The 25636-nt window shown below is 40.7% G+C and overlaps 1 protein-coding gene across 2 annotated transcripts in view; it reads right to left on the bottom strand.

Moving 5' to 3' along the window:
- Positions 1-1448: 1448 nt before the first annotated feature.
- Positions 1449-25636, bottom strand: part of RAB31 (RAB31, member RAS oncogene family) — a gene marked incomplete at both ends in the record, with an annotated part of 64963 nt that continues 40775 nt past the window's right edge. The window contains 4 exons of one of the 2 annotated variants that reach the window (XM_080340243.1): positions 1449-1546; positions 13522-13631; positions 18320-18426; positions 22457-22528. In XM_080340243.1, the coding sequence (XP_080196369.1) occupies positions 1449-1546; positions 13522-13631; positions 18320-18426; positions 22457-22528 (387 nt within the window). Of the gene's footprint in view, positions 1547-13005; positions 13038-13521; positions 13632-18319; positions 18427-22456; positions 22529-25636 lie in introns of those variants that run through there. The other variant, XM_080340244.1, reaches the window with a different exon arrangement.

Here is a 25636-nt window from a genome sequence, read left to right as displayed (position 1 = left end):
ACTAGCTCTAGCCTGCCTGTTCGTGATTTATCGTAGAAAGTTGTTTTTCCCTTTTGTTTGCTCTTCCTAAGTCCCCCAACAAATGTGCAGTGGGCTTAATTTTCCTCATAAGAGAATAAATTCATGTTGTGGAATGCAGGCTGGGCTTTGGTTTTGAAGCCTGCATTCTTACCCTAGATCCGATTTCCAATGAAATTGAATCCCAATTGAATTCCAATAAAAATTCAGATTTTATCACCCCAGTCGTGCACATTCATAAAAGATGGAAGTGGAGAACACACACAGTTTTACATTATTTTTAGTTTATAACCACCTATTGCATATTTTTTATCTACACTGTATTTTCCAGTGCATCAAGCTTCAAAGGTATCACGCAGTGTGTCTTCCATACCTCATCCCCAGGTGGATGAAGAGGCTACTCCACAAATTCATAGAACTGCATTTGTAAAGAAACATTCTGGTTTGTTTTATTAGGTTCCAGCCCTTAACCCCAAATTATATTGTGCTCTCTTAAGCTGTTTTTGTACAGAAACATCATTCTTCCAACTTGAAGGCTTCTCGGAGCGCTGCAGTGAGACCACAAAGGAGTGGGGCAGTGTGGCACTCTCATTTACAAACCAGGGAAGTGGCATCTTTGAGCAGAAAGAACTATAGCCTGGGGCACAGATTTGGAGGAAACTTGGTAAGTAGTGGATATTAAGCTGGCATTTATGCTCTTTTTACAATTTCAGTAATTAACGAAGCGATCCAGGCAAAGCACAGCAGCTGCATCTTCACTTCTTTCCGAAGCACGCTGGGAACTGCATGGGGTCCTTCATGACAACTCCTTCTTTCACATACACAGCACCTCCTGACACAGATTTTGACTTCTAGCCTTTAAAAATTGCACTCACTCATCCTTTGGATCCTTACGGTTTTTTTCTATTCAGCCAATTCAGTCCATTTCTTGCTGATGTTTACTGAAAGTGTGAGATGAAGCTACAGATTTAGAAAAATACAGAAGTAGAGTCCAGCTAAAAAGATGGCAGAGAAACTGTAAGCCAAAATTCAGGTTTTATGTTGGTTTTTTTTCATCCTATTATTACTGAGAAAACTCTAAAAATATGCCAAGTCCACTTTGCAATGTAAGAAGTTTCTGCAGCAAATCTAAAATCTATATATAAAAAGATCTTTTTATTAAAAAAACCAGTCATTGGCTTAAACAGAGAATCAGAGTACTTTGACGCTGTAAATTTGACAGGATATTAGAGAGGATTTTCCAACTCAGTCTTGCAAAATCCCTTTGAAGTCAAGCTTTCTGCTTCTGATCCTTGCGTTATTGCTCATGGGAAGTATTGAAATTACTGCTTTCAAGATAAGGAGCCACGTCACTGAGATCACAAAGTCCTTTCTCCATCGAAAAGCAAATGGTGCTGTTTTTCAAGTATATCTAAAAAGATCAAGTTGGGTCAGCAGCACCGCCTACCCGTCTGTGAAGTCTGCTTTCCAAGTTTGATTGCTCCATTGTTACCGTTTTCATGAGGATCTAAGGGTGGGATTTGCCGACCTGAAACACATGAAGAGACAATGAATTCAATTTTCCTGATGCAGTAACAGCACAAGCAGATGCAAGTTAGGATGATACAGCTTGCAGAAGGATTACATCTGTGAAACTTAACCAGAAAACAACCGTCTCCTGTGTGCCTTGAATCTTTTTCCTTGCATCCTGCTTATGAAAGAAAATTTTCACATTTAAAAAAATATTTTAAATATGGCTACCAAGAATGCACAAAGTACACTGAAATTGTTATCCATGTATTTAAAGCAACAGTTATCTCACTGAGTACCTTACATCTAAAAAAAGAGAAAATTCTCAGCTTTCTCCTAATTCCACTTAAAGGTGAATGGTGCTAATTTAACAAGATCTTGCCTGTCCTAAATCTGCATGACATTTAGTCCTTGTACACTTGAGTTTTATGAAGCACTAAACACATGCTGCCTATACTTGACCAAAAAAAAATAATCTGTTCATTGAATCCCTCTGTCCTTTGAGCGGTGCCCCTGTCTTTCCAGTTGACAGCTTTGATTACTTACCACACCCCCACCAAACACTCCTGACTTTTTAATCATCTTATGTGCTGATTATTTTAAGTATTTGCAGCCATCACATGAAAGCAAGAGATCTCTCCCAGAGGCAGAAGGCACCGCTCCAACTCCCTACCCGGCATGCCCTTTGAGGGCATTTTTTGTCTAACTGCCTTCCTACTCATGGACAACATACAATGTGCTTAATAATGAGAATTATAAATGGAAACCCAAGATCCTCCCAGGATCTATTCTCTGCCTCTGGTGTGGGCCTGGCTTTCCTGTTAAACCCATTGAGTCATCTCTCCATCAGGATCTTGGAGAGCTAAAAGCCATGGTAAAGTACTTTCTCACTACCCTGTGGATTTGCTGGAAACTTCTTCTGAAGGTGTATCTACTTTCTATTAATGACTCCTGGTAGTACTATTACCTATGTTAAACAACAAGAGTTAAAATACTTAACATTTGTTTCTTATATGACACTTTCAGAGAGCAGCTCATCATAATCCAGGTAGATTTTACAGTTTAGATTCCCCGTCCTTTGCTGCATTTATTCACAGCTCTCTCTTGCCAAATGTTCTATGAATTATGTACCTATGTTGAAGCCAGAGTCCTACAACCTATGAATTACTTGGGGGGTGGTGGTTGTGGGAGGGTGTGTTAAAAGCATTCAGGTAAAATCCAATCTCAGTGAAATCAAACAGGAAAATTTAATCTGTACAACTTGTCCCTAAATTACCTTTGGTCAAGCACATCAAAATTTCACCCCTCTTAAGTCAGTCAGTTCTGAACAGGTATGTTACACAACAGAAGTGTGACTTCTGAAGCAGATAATCCTGGGTGTTTGTACAACTGAATCAGAGAGGAAAAAATTCCTTGCATTACTAAGGTAAAGATACTGCAGTTGGTCCAGAGTGAGAAACAGGTATCTTGAGGGCTGAAGCATGTGTAAGCACTGACATTACAATGCTGCACTCTACTTGGGTCACTAAAATATCACCTTCACAGCCTGCTTACATTATATTTGGACTTCATGTTTGTATATGCCCTTCCAAAGTAAAATAAAAAGCAGAACAAGTGGTTACAGACACAGTTGTTACATGCATTAGTTCTGTTGGCTTTGTTTGGAGACAAAGAGAATCCACTAATTCTTAAAACTCTAGACAATATGAAGAATGTACTATCTGCGAGAGGCTTTCCAAGAATGTAATGTTGTTACAGAGACCTGGAGAGAATTTCTACATTAGGTACCTACTATTTCCAAAGTGCTTTGAACTCAGTCCCAGCTAAAATAAAATCCTGTCAATCTGACTCAGAGCCTAACATAGCTAAAAAAATTGGACTCCACAGACATGGTTTCCACTAAGCAAATACTCTCTAAACATTTGGTTCTTGTAATAGCAAGTTTGGAAGAGGAGAGCTTTAACATGCAAACTAGCTTAACTTTGATTTTAGAAGTCCACATTAAACAACTATGTTACCTCTACTTGTTTTGCAATCTGCGTTTCTTATGAGTTTCAAGTGTTTTCTACAGTAGTCTTGATGTGTATGCAAAGAAGTAAGCAAGCTTATCTTTGGGGCAAAACCATTGCAGGCTTCAAGGTCAGCAAGCACTTTATCCAGTTCAGATGAGGACACACTATATGTTGTTAAGAATCACCTTGATTTATTTCATTTCTCAAAACAATAAAACCCACAGATAACAACTATGAAAATAAAGAGAAAAAAATCTCTAGATACAGTATGTCTTGATTAGTTACTCTGGCCTTTTAACTTCAGTACTGTTTTTCATTAACTAGCCATGTTTTCTGCTGTTTGCATACCCCTCCTTGAATTCAATACAAGGAAATAAAGCTTTGAGCAGTCTAAAAGTTGTTCAAGTTTGAGATTTTTGTAATAAATGAATTTTCTCTAACTTATTATTTCTCTAATTAGCAGATTTATTAAACCATCAAGTTTAATCAGTTTAGTTTTAGCAAAAAGACTTATCCCTGCCCAAGCAGCTCTTACCATCTGATGCACAGCTGACAGGAGTAACTCTCTTGAAGCATAAAATTCAGTTTAACACCTGAGCACCAGCTCCACAGCAAATGATACAGTGATTTTTTTCACCAAGGGTCAGGGGAAGTAGATAAAAATAGTCAGAAATCTGTCTGCCTAATTGACTCTCCCTGGGCCTCCTTGACAGCTGGTCTCTCAGAGAAAGGTTTAAGAAGCAACAGAACACTAAGGATGAGCAGGGAAATGCTGAACCTGTATCTACACTTATCACAGAATCATAAAATCATAGAATCCTGTGGATTGGAAGGGACCTTCAAAGATCAGCTATCTAGTCCTGCAATGAGCAGGGACATCTTCAACTAGATCAGGTTGCTCAGAGCCCCATCCAGCCTGGCCTTGAATGTCTCCAGGGATGGGGCATCTACCACCTCTCTGGGCAACCTGGGCCAGTGTTTCACCACCCTCAGTGTAAAAAATTTCTTCCTCGTGTGTAGCCTGAACCTTCTTCTAAACCAATTCAATCACTATTGCTGTCTAAAAGCACTATGATCCCCTCATCTTCTCATTCATCTCTTGATAAATATGGCATCAATATTGCAGATACCCACTCAATCAAGCTGTCACTGAGTCAAGATCAACAGAGGTCATAAATTGAATTAATTGTAGAAAGTACATCCTCATTTTAAAAGCAATTCTCACTGACATACATAGTCTTTGTTTCAGAGCAATAAAAATACTTCTATATTAGATAACCTACAGCATTGTTAATTTATGCTATTTATTTCATGCAGTTGATGTCAAAAAGGAGCAGTAGTGCCCTCATATCCAGTCCAGCAATTCTCGTGCTGAAGAAATAAATAGATTAAGACAATTCCTCTTCAAACCAATGACCGCTCTAGTAAGATAAAGTCAGCTAAAAAGGTCCATGAAAGACTGAAATCTTCTGTTGCCTAACTTAAAAGATGACAAACTAGACCACAAATAGAGTCTTTTCTCCATTTTGCAGAGCAGGACACAACTAAGCAGCTTGCCAAAGACCACCAACCGCACATCTTAGGATTCCAGATGAAACAGTCAGTCACACAGGAAAAGTAGATGTGCACACATTTATCTAAGAACTCTGCAGCTGAACTGGTGAAATGAGTAACTTAGGGATATACTATTACTGAGACAGTATAAAAGTTCTATATGGTTCCCATTGCTGATATTTCTATGGAATGAAGTCTGCTGACTACAATTTAAAATTTTTCTCTTGCAACTCTATCAATTAAATATCTGATTATATACTTTAGCTTCATTTCACTCATGTTTAGGCCATATTTCACAGATTTTGTGCAACAAAACTGTTTGTAAACATGCACCTCTACACATTCACACAGAGGTCTTGGTGTCCTCCACAATCTCATTCCAGTAAACACACCACACCATGGCGTGTAAAATAATAAGTGTCACAAGAGACTGCTCAAATGTAGGGTTACAGAAATTGTCATGGCTCTGAAGTGAACCATCCAGGTTAACAGGTGGGAAGCACTAAATAAATTGCATCTCCTCCTTTCTGGCATGTTGGAGTTGGGCTGAGGCAGCCCAGGAGGAAGGTCAGACTCTTCTCCAATGCCTGGTAGCATTCCAACTCCTGCTATTGAATCTGAAACTTGTTAATGCGAAGAGATTAATTAGCACTCTGGGAGCTGAGGTTCTGAGAGTGCCAGTGGCAAAGAGACTGGGAAACAGGAGGGTGGGACAAGAGGTAAACAAAATGGGAAGGCAGAAAGAAAAATACAAGCAGAACTCCAAGGCAGGCAGATGGGGACTGCTCTGCTGCAGCTGGAAGCACGATGCATCACCACAGTAATAAAATCTGCTCTCTTTGTTCCTTTTTGAATGCAATGCTCCAGCTACAAACTTCCATTAGCTCAGAAAAATCAGGGTTGGAGTTGGGGTTTTTTGGTTTTGGTTTGTTTTTGTTTGGTTTTTTTTTAACATGAAACTAGTTTCATCGTTGACCTGGACACAACTGCCTGAAAGGTTGGAGAAAGCCTTAAAACTGAGCATAGGAAAAAAACCCCACAACTCTTTACTATGCTGACAAAGGAACAAACACAATAGTGCATTGAACAGACACTTGTTTAGTGTGGAAACGGATGGGATGTGATCAACCTGAGCTGGCACATCCAGACGATGAAGTCCAAGTCCAAAAGAAGCGCAGTTCTGCTATCTAACACAACTACAACAATTCGTCTCCGGAGAAGAGGCAAGACCTCACAGTGCTACATGGTGGCTTTCTGCACATTTATCCCATCTATTCTCTTCCTGAAAATCACATACAACTTCACTTTTTTGGGGGGGTGGAGGAAGGAGAGATTTTTCGTTAGTGCATGATGTGAAATCCACGGCTCACTTGGGGAAAGGCAGACTTCTTCAAGCAGCAGTACAACAGACATACCATGGCCAGAGCCTCCTCCTAAAATTGCTAGCTGTATCCCAGCACGGCGAGCCCCTGCAAAGCATCACCCTCTATAAATCTCGTTAATAAGGCACAGCCATCCTACCCCACAGTTTCAGCATTTGCATATCAGACTCCTCTGCATCTGCAGGACCTGTGACAGTCACGCTTCTTATCTCCCCAAATCCTTTCAACATTTGAAAGCAGTTTGACTAGCATTTTAGAAGTTATGTCTCTCACATGGTTTATAAAGCTTGCCCCACTGCTCAGTCTGCATTTCTTTTTCTCACCCACAATCGCAGCGAAGCAGGATTTCCCCAATGGACAGAGCTGACTGCTGTTTACTTCATGTTGTAAGTTTTCATGCAAGGTAGCACATGTTTACACTAAAGGATATTGCATAACTAAACATAGTTAAGTTGCAATTATTCTAATACTTCTAACAGCATACCTAACAGCACTTCCATTCAAGAAAATAAACGTGTTGGGTTTTTTTTCCCTTTTTTTTTTTAAAGCAAAAGCATAGAATGCTGACACTGAAGTTCTTGCTAGGAGAAGCAGCAATAGAAGTAAATTTTGCTCATTTAATTAAAATTTTCAGGAAAAAAAAATCTTACATGCATCAAAGTAAACAACATAATACCTAATGACTTTAATTACTAAGAGATCCAACCTTGATTTGAGGTTCTGCTGTAATTAACTTCAGGCTGTTTTGGTATATTTACTAGTTTATGCTGAAGAGCTCTCCTGCAGTTGGAGAGAAACCCAAGACCTCACAACTTTAACTTCAGGAGTAGTCCAAAGAAAGCTTTGCTTCATTCATGAACATTTAAAAGCAAGAGGACCACTAATCCTGGAATACAAGGACCATGAACTGTAAATAACATAATTTCAAACATAAGTTAGGGCAATGTTTCTCCATCGTTTCACAGGCTGTTCACAGGTGAACACCCCCTACAAAAATTCAGTTGTGGGCTTGAGCTGCCTTAAAAATGGCATATGTGAATTGCTTTGTAACATAAATGTACTTGCTCTTCTTAAAACATCTTTCATAGACCTCCCCAAAGTAGTTCACAGATGCCTGCAAATCAGCAGATAACAGGATGAAAACCACCATTCATCATTCACAAAGCTTCAAAATTGGACATCTGCAATTCCATCCACCCAAGTTCATCTGAGTCAGTGCAAACATCAAATGTCTGCTGGAAAGGATCCCTCCCCCTTCCACAGACAGACGTTTCACACATTCCTCTCTAGTTTCTCCACTATACAACAGGTTAAACTGTAAACTCTAGAGATTGGTCTTCTTTTTTTAATCTCCCAGTATTTCTAGGAAACAAGTATTTGGGTTACATTAAATATTCAATACATGAACTGCTAGCAAGGCATCAGAAAATCAATAGCTTCGTGCATTTATAACTGAGCATTTACCAAATGAAAGGTTGTACCCTGAGACAGAAACTCTCTGTTCTAATTAGGAAGCTTCATCTAAGAAGAACATCCTCAGCTGCATTTTTTAAACATAAGCCTGTCTCCTTTTCATAGGACTAGCATGAGTAAGATTGAGCATGCTAACAACTCTTTACACATTTTCTGTAGAGCAATTCTGATTATTTCCTCACTCACTTCCCTCTCATCCTCAACAGAAGATGCTGAAATGCTTCAATCATTCCCTCTTTGGTAGCACAACAGTCCTCAACATCTGTCACCCTTCAAAAAATACCAACCGTATCCTCAGCTGCATCAAAATCAGTGTGGCCAGCAGGTCAAGGAAGGTGATTGTGCCCCTCTACTCCGCTCTGGTGAGACCCCACCTGGAGTCCTGCATCCAGCTCTGGAGCCCTCAGTACAAGAAAGACATGGGCCTGGTGGAGAGGAGCCAGAGGAGGCCACCAAGATAACCAGAGGGCTGCAACACTTCTGCTGTGAGGACAAGCTGAGAGAGTTGGGGTTGCTGAGCCTGGAGAAGAGAAGGCTCCGGGGAGACCTTATTGCAGCCTTTCAGTACTTAAAAGTGGCTAATAAGAAAGATGGGGACAGACTTTTTAGCAGGGCCTGTTGCAACAGGACAAGGGGCAATGGTTTTAAAGTAAAGGAGGGGAGATTCAGGCCAGATATGAGGAAGAAATTTTTTACAGTGAGGGTGGTGAAACACTGGCCCAGGTTGCCCAGAGAGGTGGTAGATGCCCCATCCCTGGAGACATTCCAGGCCAGGCTGGATGGGGCTCTGAGCAACCTGATCTAGTTGAAGATGCCCCTGCTCATTGCAGGGGGGCTGGACTAGCTGAGCTTTAAGGTCCCTTCCAAACCAAACCATTCTATGGTACTATGATTTATTTTTTTGTTTAAGCACAAGTTAATTTCATATTTCCCTTGTCTAGGTATTCCTCAGAGGCTTACCCGTCCCAATGTCTGTTTACCTTTGGACTTACTGATGCAGACTGGTATTAACCTGGGAGGTACAGTCTCATCTGTATCATTTACAGAAGATGGCTTTTATGTAATCTTCTCTTTCCTATCTGGGGCACCTTCACGCTAAGGTAACAGGCAATACACCCAGGCTGAAGAGAAACAGCTGGCATGCACTAGATTTGAATAAGGTAACTAAGGCTTATTTGAGTCGTTAAATGAACGGGTGTCTGAAAATTGCAAGGGTGTGATTGCTATTAGATGACAGTACACTTGGGGCAGCTTGTTTAGTCATTGAAAACCAAGTGGTTTTAATGGGTAAGCTGCCTTCCCAGGCACAAGCTGCAGACAGTGCATTAAAGCCCCACAACCAGGAAGGGGTAATACAGAACTGGTACAACCTCTGTACAGGCACAACTTGATACTGTATTATACTGCTATCATATAATACATTCCTGGCATTTTTGCTGCTGGTGAAGTATAAATCAGTGAGAAGGAAATGCTGTGTCTATGATTCTTCTAAGGCTGGGAATAAAAAATTAACATTTGATCCTATACTCAGCTATTAAAAAAAGAACTACTAGAACACATAAAAAACCACTATCATCTTGAGCCCTTTTTATGTCAAAAACCTTTCAAGAAAGACATTTTGAAAAATGTAGCCCACATAGGGAATATACAACTCTACTAAAAATACTGTTTTCTTGTTTACAGATGTGATGTTTCACAATCACAGCAAGCCTTCAGTCAGGTGCTGCTAAATGTAACCAGGGTAAGTGTAGTAGAATGGCTTGCTGCCTGAAATCACAGGGCACAACAGACAGCCAGGAGCTGCATCCCATCACGCAGCTCAGGGAAAACTCTCCAGCGCCAAAACCACCGACTTTGCTGACTCTTGTGCTCCAGCTGTCTCCTCGGTCTTATTTGCCTAAGTACACCAACTGCAGAGTCCCTCTCTTGCCAGATTTGCCCCATCTCCAAAAAAAAAAAAAATCAAAAAGTTTTACTCTTTCCAGTCTTCCACATCTTGCATTTTCTTAAGAAGAAATAAGGACAATGGATTTGTGTTGAGGCTGCGTTACCGAGGCATCCCTCAAAGCAGTCAAATCCTCAAAGACCCAGAGAGACTTATTAAAAATCTTTTTACAATAGTGTAATATAATAACCTTAGAAATGAAGTGCTCTGTCTATAATTTTTCCAAGATTTATCTGGTTGTCAGCAAAACATCCCAGATCCCCTTTTATTTTCTGCCTTCTTTATATCATTATGTTGAGTAATATTTTCCCATTATACTGTTTCACTCCGTTCACAATATTTTCCCTGGAAAACAGACAGTTGTTCAACACCTTAGGAAAGAAAAACGATTATGTTAAAATACCCCTGGGAAAAGAAAAGCATGATCAAGCAGGAGGTGAATTTTTCAGCCAAATCAAAATGTAGTCTACCCCTTCTGTTTGGGGCATCAATTTTGAGAGGGTTTTTCATGAAGAAATTCTCCATGCATGTTGGAATATCCTTCCAAATCCAGGCTGTAAAATATGCAATACATATAGTCTGCCTTCAAGATCCAAGGTAAACAGAAATTGCTGTCTCCCTGCTCAGGGGCTGTGGAGCTGTACCAAGCCCTTCTAGAGCAGCACAAAGAGAAGGGCACGAACTCTCAGGCAGCGTGAAAGCAAAACTAAAGCTGCTGCATGACTTCTAGGGCACCACACAAATAAAGTCAGTCAACAGGGTAGGAGACACGGCCACAGACGGACTTCATACACTGAAAAGGCAGAAATGCTGCCATGCAACTTGGACATAAACAGACTGTTCTCGGGAAATTGCACGAAGATTGAAGTGGTGCAAAACATCAGAAAGTTATCCATACCCCCTCCCCCGTCACAATCATACTAATTAATTCTCCTACTAATTAAGCATTTTTCACTTGGTTTCCACTATACTTCTATAAACATACACTACCAACTCTCTCCTTTCTCTCCGACGAGTACTTGATAAGGTCACGACTACATCCACCGAGACCAAGTATTTCTATATATAGAAATAATTGCCTGTGGAATTAAGTGCACTTGCCTGGGTATCTAGTTCATACTAAACTTAATTTAGCTGATTTTCCTCATCTATTATATCCATTATTAGGGACAATGTAAGCTGCCAGCTGCAGCACTGCCTATCAAAGACAGAAACTAATTATGTAATTACGTGGCAAGGATGAGTTCCTCTGTGAGAACATTCACAACCATCAGATACAGGCAATCTAGCAAAGTATCACAAGGAAGAACCGGTTCCTCTAGACAGCCATGTTACACACTTCTTTTTTAAAAGAGGTAAAAGAAAGGTAGCATATTCTAGGAATACTGGTTCTCATTAACCATTTCAGATATATCTCGTGCTGGTGAACCAAAAACTTGAACAGGCCCCATTTCAGGCAAAATGTCGTAGATAATAAAAGCTGATTATGAGTATGTGAAATAAAATAAAGAGTTCAGGGAAACAAACTTGAGTTTCTGGATGTGCTGTCTCCTAGGCCTCTGCACCCCAAAACAGGATTCAAGGAGAGGAGGAACCACCAGGAGTGGAAAAGGATCAAGTCATGGAGCTTTGAAGATATCTCAACAGATACAAGCCTGAGGATGGAGAGGGAGCAGGTCCATGTTGCTGAAAGACTGCTCTTTATCATCCCTAATGTTTTTGAAAGGTTATGGAGAATGAGGGAGGTCCCCTATGACTGAAGAAAGGTAAACGTTATATCTGTCTTCAAAAGGGTAATAAGTAGCCATGGATCTACAGGCTGGTTAGATGCCTGGGAAAACCACGGAGCAAATCCTTTCAGGAGCTGCTTCTAAACACATGAATGTGAAGCAGGTGACTAGGACCAGTCAGCACGTCCAACCAACCTGGTTGCCCTAAATGACAGTATGACTGGATCTGTGATCGAAAATGAGTTTTGGATGTTGTCTACCGTGACTTTAGCAAGGTTTCTGACACTTTCTCCTACAGCATCCTGGTATATCCAAGTTGGGATATTATGGTTTAGGTAGACAGACTGTTAGATTTGTGAAAAACTGGCTAGGCTAGATCATCAGACTTAAAGGACAGTGGTTAATAGCACATAGTACATAGTACCAATGGTACATTGTACTATATGTACAATAGTACATATCTACCTGTAGGCCAGTTATGAGTGTAGTACCTTGCTTAGTAACTTGGCCTGAAGGAGGAAAAAATATGCATCCACTTGACCCCCCCAGATGATACCCAACTCAGAGGCACATTCAATACCCTTGAGGGCAGACCTGCTGTTCAGAGGACCTTAGGCTGGAGGGAGGAATGAGCCTACAGGAGCCTCATGTGGTTCAGAAAGCCCGGCTTGTGGGAAGGAAGAGCCCCTGGCTAAGAGACAGGCTGGGAACTGGCTGCCTGGAAAGCAGCTCTGCCAAAAGGACACAAGGGCAGCAAGCTGAGCACGAGCCAGCAACGCACCCTGGCAGCAAAGATCGCCAACAGCATTCTAAGTCACTCCAACAAGAGCCAGGCCAGCAGATCCAGTGAAGTAGTTATCCCCATCTTGATACGGTCTAACACAAGCTCAGTAATGCATCCAGCTCTGGGCTCCACAACACAAGAAAAAGGATGACAAACTGGTGCAAATTCAGAGAGGGGCCACCGAGACAGTCAGGGGTCTGGAGCACTTGCCCTGTGAGGAGAGGGTGAGGAAACAGGGCCTGTTCAGCCTGTAGATGAGATGACTTTGGGGGATCACCAAGCAGTCTGTCAGTACCCATGGGGAGGGCTGCTAAGAAGACAGAGACAGGGTCTTTACTGAGGTGCATCCACGACAATGAGCGATGGTGGCTATGAAATGAATCAGGAGAGGTTCTGACTTGATAGACCAGGAGGATCCCACTGTGAGAACTATTTAAACCCCGGACTCAGCTGCCCAGAGAGGTTGTGGAACCTCTGCTCTCAGGCCCAGCCAGACAACTGCCCAAGCAACCCAGTCTGAATTCACTGTCATGTCTGCTTTGAGCAAGAAGTTGGACTGAAGGTCTCCTGAGGTCCCTTCCAGCCCACAAGGTCCTTCTCACTTGCAGTCAGAGACCAAAACAGGAACCCCTAGAAGGCAAACTGAACAAGGCATTTTTTCTTCTCCTCCTGAGAAATGTCAGTCTCATCTTGTTTAAAAGACCCTGAGAGAAAATACTTTTTTTTTAAAACAGATTCCACTGCAATGACTATTTTCTCCTTATCGTAGCCCTCCAGGCACATTTCTCAACGTTTAAGTCTTTATCAACATGATAAGATCAACAGTATCGCCTCTACAGCAGGCTTGGGCTGAAACAGAAGATGTGACCCAGGTCAGGATCTATACACAGTTTAGAAGAAACAGGCTTACCCCATATCTATGATGTTTTGCTCTGGTGTATTCAAAGTCATTCTTAATTTACATCTGCATAAACAGCAGCCATACTATTGGCGCAGTGGATTTCTTATGTCCTTGGAAAAGAAGTTTTTCGACGCGAAACAGACAGCTATTTTCAGAAGACCTCCAAACAACCACAAATAAATAAATAAATAAACAAAGGGAGCCTTTACTTACTTATTCCTTGAAAAAGTTCTTCGATGTTAACAGCATTCTTTGCACTGGTTTCAACAACAATTGCACCTATAGATTCTGCATATTCTTTGGCATCCTTCAGAGGAACCTCCCTACAAAAAAAAACCCAAAAAAACCCAAAAATAATTTAATGTTTTGGGAAAAAAAATACAAACAAACAAAAACGTCAGACAGTCTAATCAGAAAAGCATTAGTATGCTCTTCTTCCCTGCAAAAGTAGTACTATCTTTCTTCTTCTTATGGCATTTAGATCATCATATTCAAAATATCACCAATGATCGATCTGCAGATTTCTTGGCCTTGCCACTGAACCTATGCCTTGAAAAAAGACAATTTAGATGACAACCTTGTTTGTTTTACAAACTTGACACCAATATGAAAAGCATTAAAACACTGGAGGAAAGACATAAACCTCTGCTGATCCAGGCAGCATTCAGCACCATTCATATCAAGCGTTCAAACAAGATACAGTATGGCTGTTGTGGAAGAAAACAATAAGACCATCATCTAAGTGTTTGCGAGAGGTTCTGAAAGAAATATGAAAGCCACTGACTCCAAGCACATTGGCAAGAGCAATCTGGGAGAGCCGGAGTCACTGAGGGAAGACCACCATTCCGTGCCATGGCACCTAAGTGACACCATCTTAAAATCACTGGTAGAACATCCTAATTTTGTAGCCAGTAATTCATACGCCAAAAGCTGGTTTACAGAATGCAAAAGACCTCTGCTTCAGACACAAAGCAAACCCCACGCTGACCTTGTATCTGCCTGAGACAGGTGGCAAAGCTGAATCTGCCTGTAACCAGCACTATTCCTGATTTTTGGGCAACAGCTCAGAATCGGAGACTAGACACCCTAACAGGGGACCAGGGGATCCTCATGTTGAAACATCAGGCTGAGAGCACTGTTTTTCTGCTAGTTGTTCAATACAACAGCTGGTGTGTTTTGTGTGGTTTTACAGCTGTCTGTTGCACTTGCAGAATTGGTACCAACTCCTTCAACCCCCAGCTCTGACGAATCAATACAGAGACTCCTCATACAATTTCCTCCTAGTATGAGCACCTTGGACTTTAACAGAAGGTACCCAGGTGGGAGCACAGCAATGCAATTTCACAATTAGTTTATGGAGGTATATATTTTAAATAAATCAGATCTGCTGCTCATAAGAAACATGCCGAGAGGCAGAATAATTGCATCACTTATTACAAATGTTTTTTTAAAGAAATTAGCCTGCAGTTCCAGCATCTGGATTCAGAGCTTGTCTCCATTACTTGCTTCTTTGCATTACATGTCTTTTTATTGTGGAAGACACAGGGAAGGAGCATTCCCCTTACTATTTCTCAAATGGCACCTTGGCCTTTATTACAAAAGGTACCAACATCTGTGGATGGCCCTGGAAATAAGGAAAAAGGAACTTAACTATATAACATAATATTCAAACAACAGTAAATGAAGATATTTGAGAGCATAGGGTTATGTAATGAAATCTTTTGACTTGCTGTGATTTAGACGAGAAAGCAAACTTTGGGAATCAAGGAAAAGGTAAAATAGCAGCAAGTGACAATATTCCAAGGAAGCATCATGAAAATTCTTAGCTTTCTCTGATGACATTTCTAAAGGAAGCCTATAAATGTCTGCAGTATGTGGGAAATAAAAAACATGCCATCCAGTGCTGCTGACATCAAGAAGGCTCTATACATCAAGTGGAGCTATCATAATCTGGATGTCAATATTGCAAAGATGCCACCTTATCAAAAAGGAACAGCACAAAAGCTTGATCTCTAAGCTGAGAGGTGAATACATGCAAGATGGAGTGAAGAGTGGAAAAGGCAAGAGCCATCAGTGGAGTGCTGAGAAAGTCTTATTCCAGGGCTGCAGGGAAAGTTAGAGGAATAACTATTCTGAAAGACGTCAATTACTTCATTTCACCCTTTCCAAGTCATTCTATTGATTCTGTTGACATTTTCTGAATAACTACTGAATAAAGAAATATTCTAGATGCATAGAGGAAAGATCTGAGCATGAAATTCTGCTGAATTCTCTTAACCAAGGATCTGGCAATTTCCAGTGAACACAACTTGTTAATAAGGTGTACCACATTTTTAGGGAAGTAAACACTTCTTAGTTCCTGTTACGATTCTGTAATGCTCAAAAAAATATCTTGGACACTTAATATTTTAACACTTAAGTCTCAGCTCCTGTCTTTGAAACTACTTTTTAATGACTTGCCTGTCAGAAGGACAGTACAGATATTAAAAGCCTACTACTGCTACTTAAAAGTATGCCAAACACTCAACAGTACTAGGGTTGATTGTGCTATAACAAAAATAAGGATTTATACTAAACAAATTTGCCTGTCTATCTGTAGAAATACCTTCAAAGTGGAGAAGAAATTTACACAAACAGAGTGCCAAAAGCTGCTCACAGCCCATAAACAGTGAGAAAGGTATCATGTCCCCTGAGTGTCCCAAATCCATGTTTGCCACTCAAATTCAAATTTAAGATGCTAAATGAGGAGGGTAACATGGCCAATGATTATAACAAATAGCATCAGTCTTCTCCCAGAGGAATATAATCAGTTCCTATTGCTTCCATGCATTTGTCCTTACATTATCTCCTACAGTCAAAGAGATGGTAGAATCAAATCACCTTGCATCTGGTCAGCTTGTCCTCTTTTGCTTCTATTCATGTTGGTCTTAAAAGCAGCTGCCTCTCTAATACTCGGCAAAACATCTGCCAGAAGTTCTACAAAACTAGACAAAGATGCCAAAAATGCATACAGACAGCAGCTTGCTCCTTTGTGCTCACATCACCTTATTTTAAAACCCTCTGTGCCCAAAGGTATATGCATTTTCTATTCACTGGAAACAATCTGATAAATTTGTGACACATTTCACCTAAAATAGTTTTTAGTGAAGTCAACCTGAAATATAAAGCAGCCAGAGAATACACAGTTACACGCATTGCATAAACAATCAGATTGCTGGAAGAACTGTGAAAACATATCACGTACAATATAGTCTGCTCTCTATTTGTCCACCAAAATCTCTTTAACTGGACATCACTGGATGACTTTAGAAAGAGAAAAGGCATGCATAAAAAATAACAGCATAGAAAAATCCTCAACACTGTTCATAATTATGAAAAAGAAAAAAAAGAGAGACATTAGCTCACTGAGGACAATGAGCACCATGCAAATGCCAGAACATTTTGTACATGGAAGAGCTGCACTGGCTGAACAGGAGCAAGAAATAGATGATGAGCAATCAGCAAACAACAGGTAGCATTTGAGAAGAATGTGGTAAGAAGATCACAGTCAGTCTGTGAGAATCCCCAATATTCTCCCAACGCTTCTGTGGTCCAGGTTTTCCTTTATGTCTCCAACTTAACCTGCCTCTGGTGGAAGAGCATTTAAAAGCTTGCTGCCAGAGCAAATGCTACCAAAAGCAGGGGGAGGGCTGGTTACGGATTCATGTGCTATTAGGGTAATTTGGCACAATCTCCAAACTTATTACCCTTAATTTAATCAGGCAATTGTATTGCTGGGAACACTTAAGTTTAAATTTAAAGTGACTCTCAGAGCAACTGAAAACTCCAGTTTGTGATAATTGGTTTGGGGGTTCATTATTTATAATTGTCCTTTCCTTTTTTTTTTTATTTCACATTTGGAAACCTTTAGTTTTGTATTATAGGACTTGGCTTTACCATGTTGATAGAAGATGCCCAAAATATACTATCTGTGCTGTGTACTATCAGTTCTTAGCCCAAAAGAAACTAGGAGTCTTCTCTAGCACCAGGGCTTGTTCAGGTCTTATAGAAAGAAGCGACCCATAGTCTTGTGTCAGTTCATGGCTGACGGGGCAGGCGAGGAACAAAATAACCCCAGACCAAACCCAACGCAATTTGGTTTAGGAAGCACTGCATCACTTACTTAAGTTACACAAGTGCTTCAGGGCTCTGGTGAACCTGGGCTAAACAATGATTATAACACAACAGCATCCATGAGAGCCTGTGAGGTTCTAAGAGGAAAGCACCAAATACGGCCATTGAGTTGAAGTACAGTTGAAGGAAGAAATAACAGAGAGTCGTGGACTGACACAAAGGAACACTACTGTACAGCAAAATGTGCTTCCAGAAAGGATAAATGTGAATCCAAACTAGAGCTAACGAGCAGAAGAGTGACTCTAACTTCATTCTCAAGCCAAACAGCATCATCTTGGCTATTCTGTGGGAGGGCAGATTCAACCTTTCCCTCTTTTACTCAGAAGGTTCTTTGCTTCACAAAGGTGACACAGGTTTTACTCAAAGTTATGCTCCTAAAAACAACAAAAATACACTTTCTACATTCGGTATTATGGGACGGTTTCGGTTGTTGCAAAGTGCAGTAAGTTCTCAAAGCTGCTCTGTGAATAACATTTTTCTACCTCAGGCCCACCCTTCTAGCTCTACACTGCTGGTTTTACTCATCACTTAATACATTCTGCACCTTTTAACATGAATAGAAGGAAAGAAAAAAAAAAAGAAAGAATACTTTTCCATTCCCAACAATTCAGCAGCTAAAGGGTGTAGATTGTACACGTATATAGGAAGGGCAGTAAAAGAGCTTTAAAAAAAAAAGCACATAATTCAAGTTGTGCTGCTGCTGGTGTGGTTGTACATTGGGGAAGACTCAATACAGCTGACCAAAATGATATACTACTAGAACAACAAATTGCTTACCTGACGGAATAAAACAATATAGTTATTGCAATCAAAGCAACAACAAAAATGGATGTATTACCTGATATCAGAAAGATCACATTTGTTTCCAGCGATGGCCATTACAATGTTTTCAGGACCATGTTCTTTTAGTTCTTTCACCCATTTCTTCAAAGTATGAAATGAATCCTAAGTTGGAGAAATAACAAATAAGATAACAGCCTCATCTCTGTTGATGTATTTGTTTATTTTTCTGAAGTTAGAGGAACATAGCTCCGACAGTATTAATGCAATAATAATTTTATAAATCACAAGACCAGAAGATGGCTGTTTTATGTAATCTGCTTTTCAAACCTTATGTCATAAGACTTCCTCAAATTAATTCTTGCTTAAACTTGGACACTTCCCCCTTGGCCACTCCCCAAAGTAGCACTAAATGTTTTTCCTAACATTTCCAGCGATTAAGAATCTACCAGAGCTCTTTTAAATTTGCTTAGTAGCTAATTTCCTTAACTTTTGAAGTGAGCTTAATTTGTCTAACTTCATCTTCTGCCTGGTGGATTGCTATCTTAATCACGATTCATATTTTTCAGTAACATCCAAGAGATGTTTCAGTGGCCCCCTCATGCCAGCATTTCTGAATCTGTGACCTGGTAAACCTCAATTTAAATCATTATGAAACCAAAGAAACAGGTGACAATTCACTTGGCTTTTTCCATCGAAGTACAAAATTCACAGAATCACAGAATGGTTGGGGTTGGAAGGGACCACTGGAGATCATCTAGTCCAACCCACCTGCTGAAGCAGGTTCATCCAGAGCAGATCGCACAGGAATGTGTCCAGGTGGGTCTTGAATGTCTCCAGAGCAGGAGACTCCACAGCCTCTGTGGGCAGCCTGTTCCAGGGCTCTGGCACCCCCAAGGTAAAGTAGTTTCTCCTCATATTCAGACAGAACCTCCTGTGCTTCAGTCTGTGCCTGTTGCCCCTCATCCTATCCTTGGGCACCACTGAAAGGAGTCTGGTCCCATTCTCTTGACATCCACCCTTGAGATATTTATAAACATCGCTGAGATCTCCTCTCAGCCTTCTCTTCTCCAGCTCTCTCAGTCTCTCTTAATAAGAAAGGTGCTCTAGGCCCCTTATCATCTTTGTAGCCCACCACTGCACTCCCTCCAGTAATTCCTTGTCCTTAAACTTGATTTTAGTAAAGCATTTGACACAGTCTCCCACAGCATCCTTGCTGCTAAACTGAGGAAGTGAGCTCTGGATGATTGGGTAGTGAGGTGGACTGTGAACTGGCTGAAGGAAAGGAGCCAGAGATTCGTGATCAATGGGGTAGAGTCTAGTTGGAGGTCTGTATATAGTAGAGTGACTCAAGGGTCAGTACTGGGACCAGTATTATTCAATGTATTCATCAATGACTTGGATGAGGGAATAGAGTGTACTATCAGCAAGTTTGCTGATGACACCAAGCTGGGAGGAGTGGCTGACACACCAGAAGGCTGTGCTGCCATCCAGCGAGACCTGGACAAACTGGAGAGTTAGGCAGGGAAAAATTTAATGAAATATAACAAGGAAAAGTGTAGAGTCTTGCATCTGGGCAGGAACAACCCCAGGTTCCAGTATAAGTTGGGGAATGAACTGTTGGAGAGCAGTGTAGGGGAAAGGGACCTGGGGGTCCTGGTGGACAGCAGGATGACCATGAGCCAGCACTGTGCCCTTGTGGCCAGGAAGGCCAATGGCATCCTGGGTGTATTAGAAGGGGGGTGGTTAGTAAGTCGAGAGAGGTTCTCCTCCCCCTCTACTCTGCCCTGGTGAGACCACATCTGGAATACTGTGTCCAGTTCTGGGCCCCTCAGTTCCAGAAGGACAGGGAACTGCTGGAGAGAGTACAGCACAGAGCCACAAAGATGAGTAAGGGAGTGGAGCATCTCCCTTATGAAGAAAGACTGAGGGAGCTGGGTCTCTTTAGCTTGGAGGAAACTGAGGGGTGACCTTATTTATGTTTATAAATACAGAAAGGGTCAGTGACATGAGGATGGAGCCAGGCTCTTCTCAGTGACAACAAATGATAAGACGGGGAAATGGGTATAAACTGGAACACAGGAGGTTCCATTTAAATTTGAGAAGAAACTTCTTCTCAGTGGGGGGGACAGAACACTGGAACAGGCTGCCCAGGGGGATTGTGGAGTCTCCTTCTCCGGAGACTGATCCCTAACATTCTGTGGGGAGCCTAGAACTGGACGCAGTACTTCAGAGGTGGCCTCATCAGGGCGAAGTAGAGTTTGAGAAGAACCTCCCTCAACCTGCTGGTCACACTGTTCTTAATGCACCCCAGCATACCGTTGGCCTTCTTGGCCAACCTGTTGTCAACCAGAACTTCCGAGTCCTCTGCAGTGCTGCTTCCAGCAGGTCTGCCCTTAACCTGTACTGGTACCTGGGGTCATTCCTCTCCAGGTGCAGGACCCTACACTTGCCCTTGTTGAACTTCATTAGGTTCTTCTCTGCCCACTCCTCCAGCCCATCCAGGTCTTGCTGAACAGCAGCACAGCCTTCAGCTGTGTCGGCCCTTACTCCCAGTTTGGTATCATCAGCAAACTTGCTGAGGGTGCACTCAGTCTCTTCATCTAGGTCACTGATGAACAGGTTGAACAGGACTGGACCTAACACTGACTCCTGGGGAACCCCACTAACTACAGCCCTCCAGCCAGACTCTGCACCATTGACCACAGCCCTCTGACCTCTGCCCTCCAGCCAGTTCATGACCCATCTCACCACGCATTCATCCAGCCCGCACTTCTTGAGCTTGCCTATGAGGAGGTTGTGAGAGACGGTGTCAAAAGTCTTGCTGAAGTCAAGGTTGACAACATTCGCTGCTCTTTCAAACTTACTGACGCTACCTACTTTTTAATAGCAAATTTTCTGTTTCTTTATGCTAATGAACTGATAGCATTAAAATCACTTTTGTTCCTAGAGGTTGTAATTATAATTACAATGTATGGTTTAAAATACTATTAAAACTCAAAGTGAGCTCCCAAATATATCATAAATCATTTTTCCCCTTCAGAAATGGGCGAGAGTTGTGTCTAAATCAGCAATGGCTTTATCAGTATCAATGAAGGGAGAGTGCTATCTGTCAATGGGGAAAAATTATCCATTCTACTTTAACGGTGAACACGGAATATTAAGTATCAGAAAGAGAAATACACATTGATCTTCCTCTCTTATTTTGCCCTCTTTATTCTATGGGCTGTTCCATGTAAACTTGGAAAAAGGCTGGTGAAACAAAATTTGATTCTTACAATGCATTACAAGAGTAACTGTAAGACATTTAAATTAAAAGTAAGTATCAATCCAGCAGGATTCACTCTTCCTCATCTTTTCTTGGCAAATTAGCAAAGGAGAACAGTACCCCTTTGTGCAACAGTGGCCACCATCATCAGCCACAGATCATTACACTAATGCACTGGAGAATCACTTCAGCCCTCTCAACCTCAGAGTAAATAATTCAATTGGCAGAAAAGGAATAAAATGCAAGTGAATTGTCATGACCATCCACCCATGAACACCACCTCTAACTCAGCTTTATCAGCAGGGGTTTCTTTCAAAAGCAGTGGAAAAAGCATTCAGCTAGAACCTCCTCTGCCTGATAAACCAGCAAGAGCTGTTTAGGATCTGAAAACACAATTTTCATTCCAAATGAATAATGTTGAGACAGAAGTCAAAGACTTATTCTTTCACTTCTGGTTTCAAAGTTAAGACTTGAGCCCTACAATACAAGCATGAGATTATATGCTTAGTTAAAATAATTAATTTTTAAATCAGTAATATACAAACAACCTAATTTCTGTTCATTTGATGAAGCAGCTAACTCCTTTGTGTACTAAAAACTCAATACATACAGAGAACACAGGCAGGGATGGGAAGGCCCATTGCAGGATGATATCATCCTGACTACTTAGCGAGAGGAAAGCCAAAGGAACTTCTAAAAAATGCAGTCTCCAACATTTTATCGGGACAACAACACAGAAGATGGACTTCACATGTAGGTTTTTAAGGCAGCTGGAACACCTCCATGCAAATATACCCGAACTATTGAAGCATATGAACACCACTGATGTGAAGAGGAATTAACACATAAATACTTCTGCAGCTGTGAATTTTACTCTGGCCCAAGCAGAGGAGTTAACACAGGTGAAAAGCATACAGAAGGTCTTACCTGCTTGGTGATATCATAAACTATCACAGCTGCTGCTGAACCTCTGTAGTACATGGGAGCCAAGGAATGAAACTGTTAAAACATAACCCCCCCCCCCCAAAAAAAGGAAATAATTAATAATTCAGAATTATCATACTTTGTCAGGTCACAAAGACTTGCCATGGCAAGACTACTGCCTTTCTTTCATTTCATAGAGAACAGACACACTTGGTAGCTGCCCATCTCTAATTTCCCTTAAATCCCAAGGAAGCAGAGCTCCCATATCTCCTGCCGTGCTTCATCCTGCTGGATTTACTCCATCAGCACTCACTGGTTCAATGTGTCTTTTCCATTACAGGGCATGGACTCTGAGGACAAGTTTTGACGTGAAGATCACCTGTACTTGGAGGCCTACCTAACCTGACTGCACATACATCCCTTCCCTCGGCAAACAGTAATGTTTTGCCTTGTAGACATAACAGACCGGATTCAGCTTTGGTTCAATTTTTATAAAACAATGCAAATCACTTGTATGCACTTAACTTGTCAGAAAACTCTGAACACATGTCATGTTTAGTTATCCTATACTATGACAGATATTTTTAGAAACATGGGTTCTTGCACGTTAAGGTACTCTTCAGCTTTTTGTTTCAAGGGAAACATCCTTTACGAAAAAAACAAAACAAAAAAATGTTTATTATAACAAGAGCTTGTTAATGAACAGCATAATTTTCATAATTTACCATGACTAAGGAGCTGATTTAGAATTCCGTTTATAATTACACAGAGAAAGGAAGTCAAAAAGCCTTTCTGCTGATTCAACTAAACTTAGTCTTAAGCAAACAAAAAATAATCTTTCTCAGAAAATACATTTAGTCTTGTGGCACTCAGTCATTTTACAATTTTTTATTTGTAAAGTCATCTGTAAAAGCTTCATATAAAGATGAAGCAAATAACTGAGGTCTACTTCTAAATAAAATACATTATGAGGGCAGGGTATGAATCTCACTGCCCAGTGAACATGCACAGATCCATGTGTTGCATCACAAACTTCTGCAGATTTACTGGATGATGCAGTTTTTCTCAGAACCGTACTTAAAGACTGAGTATTTAGACCCAGCAGCCTCCATATGTTGTGCTGATTCATATGTGATGTATAAAGTGAGTTATTTGTAATATTGGTTCATTTGCTGTTTTGTAAGCTGTTTATCACAGATCACACACTCCAGCTCAAGACTGGTGCTTTTTCTTAGAACAGTAAGGATGCACAGCAGCAGCGACAGATGGTCAAGGGAGCAAGGCAGGTGGGAAAGCTCATTAATAGGAGAAAACAGCAGGAAGGAGGATGAGAAAAGAAAGAGGAATCATTTGAGAAGTAAGGTCTGAAGAAAAAGGATCAGCCAGGATCCTGAGGGAGTTGGGTAGACGCGTGTCTTCCAGGCTTTTAGTGTGTGGCTTTATTACTTGCATGTTTAATACAATAAATGCTTTCCAGAATTTCTAGGGTACCATATGATGACAGAAATTTACAGTGTGTTGTTGTTAAAGTACCCTAGAAATCAGGGACCTTATCTGTGGAGGGTAGATCTGACCTTTCATGGTGTATGCACATCCCTCCCAGTTTGTAAACTCCCAGAAAAAAAACTACATACCCATCACACACGCTGATTTGGTTTTCATCTAGATTATGAGGCATTCATGAATTTACAAAGAGCTCTCAGATAACAGTAATCACACTTCATAGGAACCATGCAGGTCAACTCACATGCTTCAAATTCCTCCAACACTGGCCCAGAAAGCACACTGAAATGCTCTATGACATCTTGGGAATTTCTCTCCCTTTTCTTTTGACCAGGTGACAAGAACACTTGCCATAATAGCTGTTTCACTGAAGAATATTGCCCGTGTTAGGGTCAGAAAGTAAAAGTAAAAATAATAATTTTTTTTTAAAAAAAAAAAGGTAAACAGAAAAGCAGATCTCTTTCACCGGATCCCAGACAAGTATATTTAAATGGAACCAGGATGCTAACTACCATTTTTTGGGTAGGATTGATTTTTAGCGGGATTCCTAAACCAGCTTGTGCATCAGATATGCACCAAGCTTGGCCAAAACGAAGGGGTGGGGAAGCATGGCTGGAATAAAAGGAGGAAGGACGAGACCACTAGAAGCCAGATTCACATTGGTTGATTTGATATTCAAATAGGTTTGCGCCTGCAGAATGACCCCATGCACATCTCTGCTGGTACAGTCTACTGCCACTGTCAGTTTGACTCTTTTTCCTACAACGAAAGCAATAATCCTTTTAAATCAGTGCAGGTAAAATGCAGAAACAAAGAAAACTTCATTTGAAACATTTGGGGATATTAATTAATCACTTCAACAGCATGTTGCTTTTTAGTAACAGAAACACCAAACTACATCAAACTATGTATGACCTGCTCCTTGTGTCAAGAAACATAAAAAGTGGTGACCAGAGGCGCAGCACGCAGGAGGAATGCAGTTCCTCTGCTATTTAAGACAAAATAATCTACTTAAATATTCTGATTCCTCACAAGCTTGGTAAGAGGGAGGGCAAGATCACAGCAAGCTAGGCTTGGAAAGAAAACAGCCTCTGAAAGGCACTCAGGTTTAGTAGTAGTTGTTAACAAGCAAGTATGACCTCCCTACTCTGCTGAAAATCTATTAATATTTACTTCCTCAGCTGAAAAAACAGTTACTTCTTATTTCATGATTCTATAGTAATATTTCAGCTATAAGGCAGTTTAAAGGGAGAAAATACTTCAAACATATTTGGGTATGTAGCTTCAGGATTTTTTTTTTTTAAATGTCAAGTGATAGATTTCATCTGCCATCTAAGTTTATATTCCTGTTTGGATAAACCTGACACTCAAGATTTCATATTTTACATTGGACAAAATTACCAAAGTGATATTACAATGCATCTTAATGCAATTTCCTATGGTCTATGAGGAAAAAGAAGTACTTCGAAATTGTTTAGGAACAATTGAAAGTACACTTTTAACAACTACTGTCAGTCACTGCAGTACAGAATATCAAATAAAACCAAAATTAAAGCTCCTTTGTCATTCTTCTGTACAGTCTAATAAACAAACATGATGATACACTATGTCCCAGTCAAAAGAAATCACTATTGTCCACAAGAAAACAGAAAAAGACTCTTTGCAACAATGAATGTATCA

The sequence above is a fragment of the Nesoenas mayeri genome (genome assembly GCF_963082525.1).
Source record: "Nesoenas mayeri genome assembly, chromosome: 2".
Taxonomy (NCBI): Eukaryota; Metazoa; Chordata; class Aves; order Columbiformes; family Columbidae; genus Nesoenas; species Nesoenas mayeri.
This window is presented reverse-complemented; position numbering and strand designations above follow the sequence as displayed.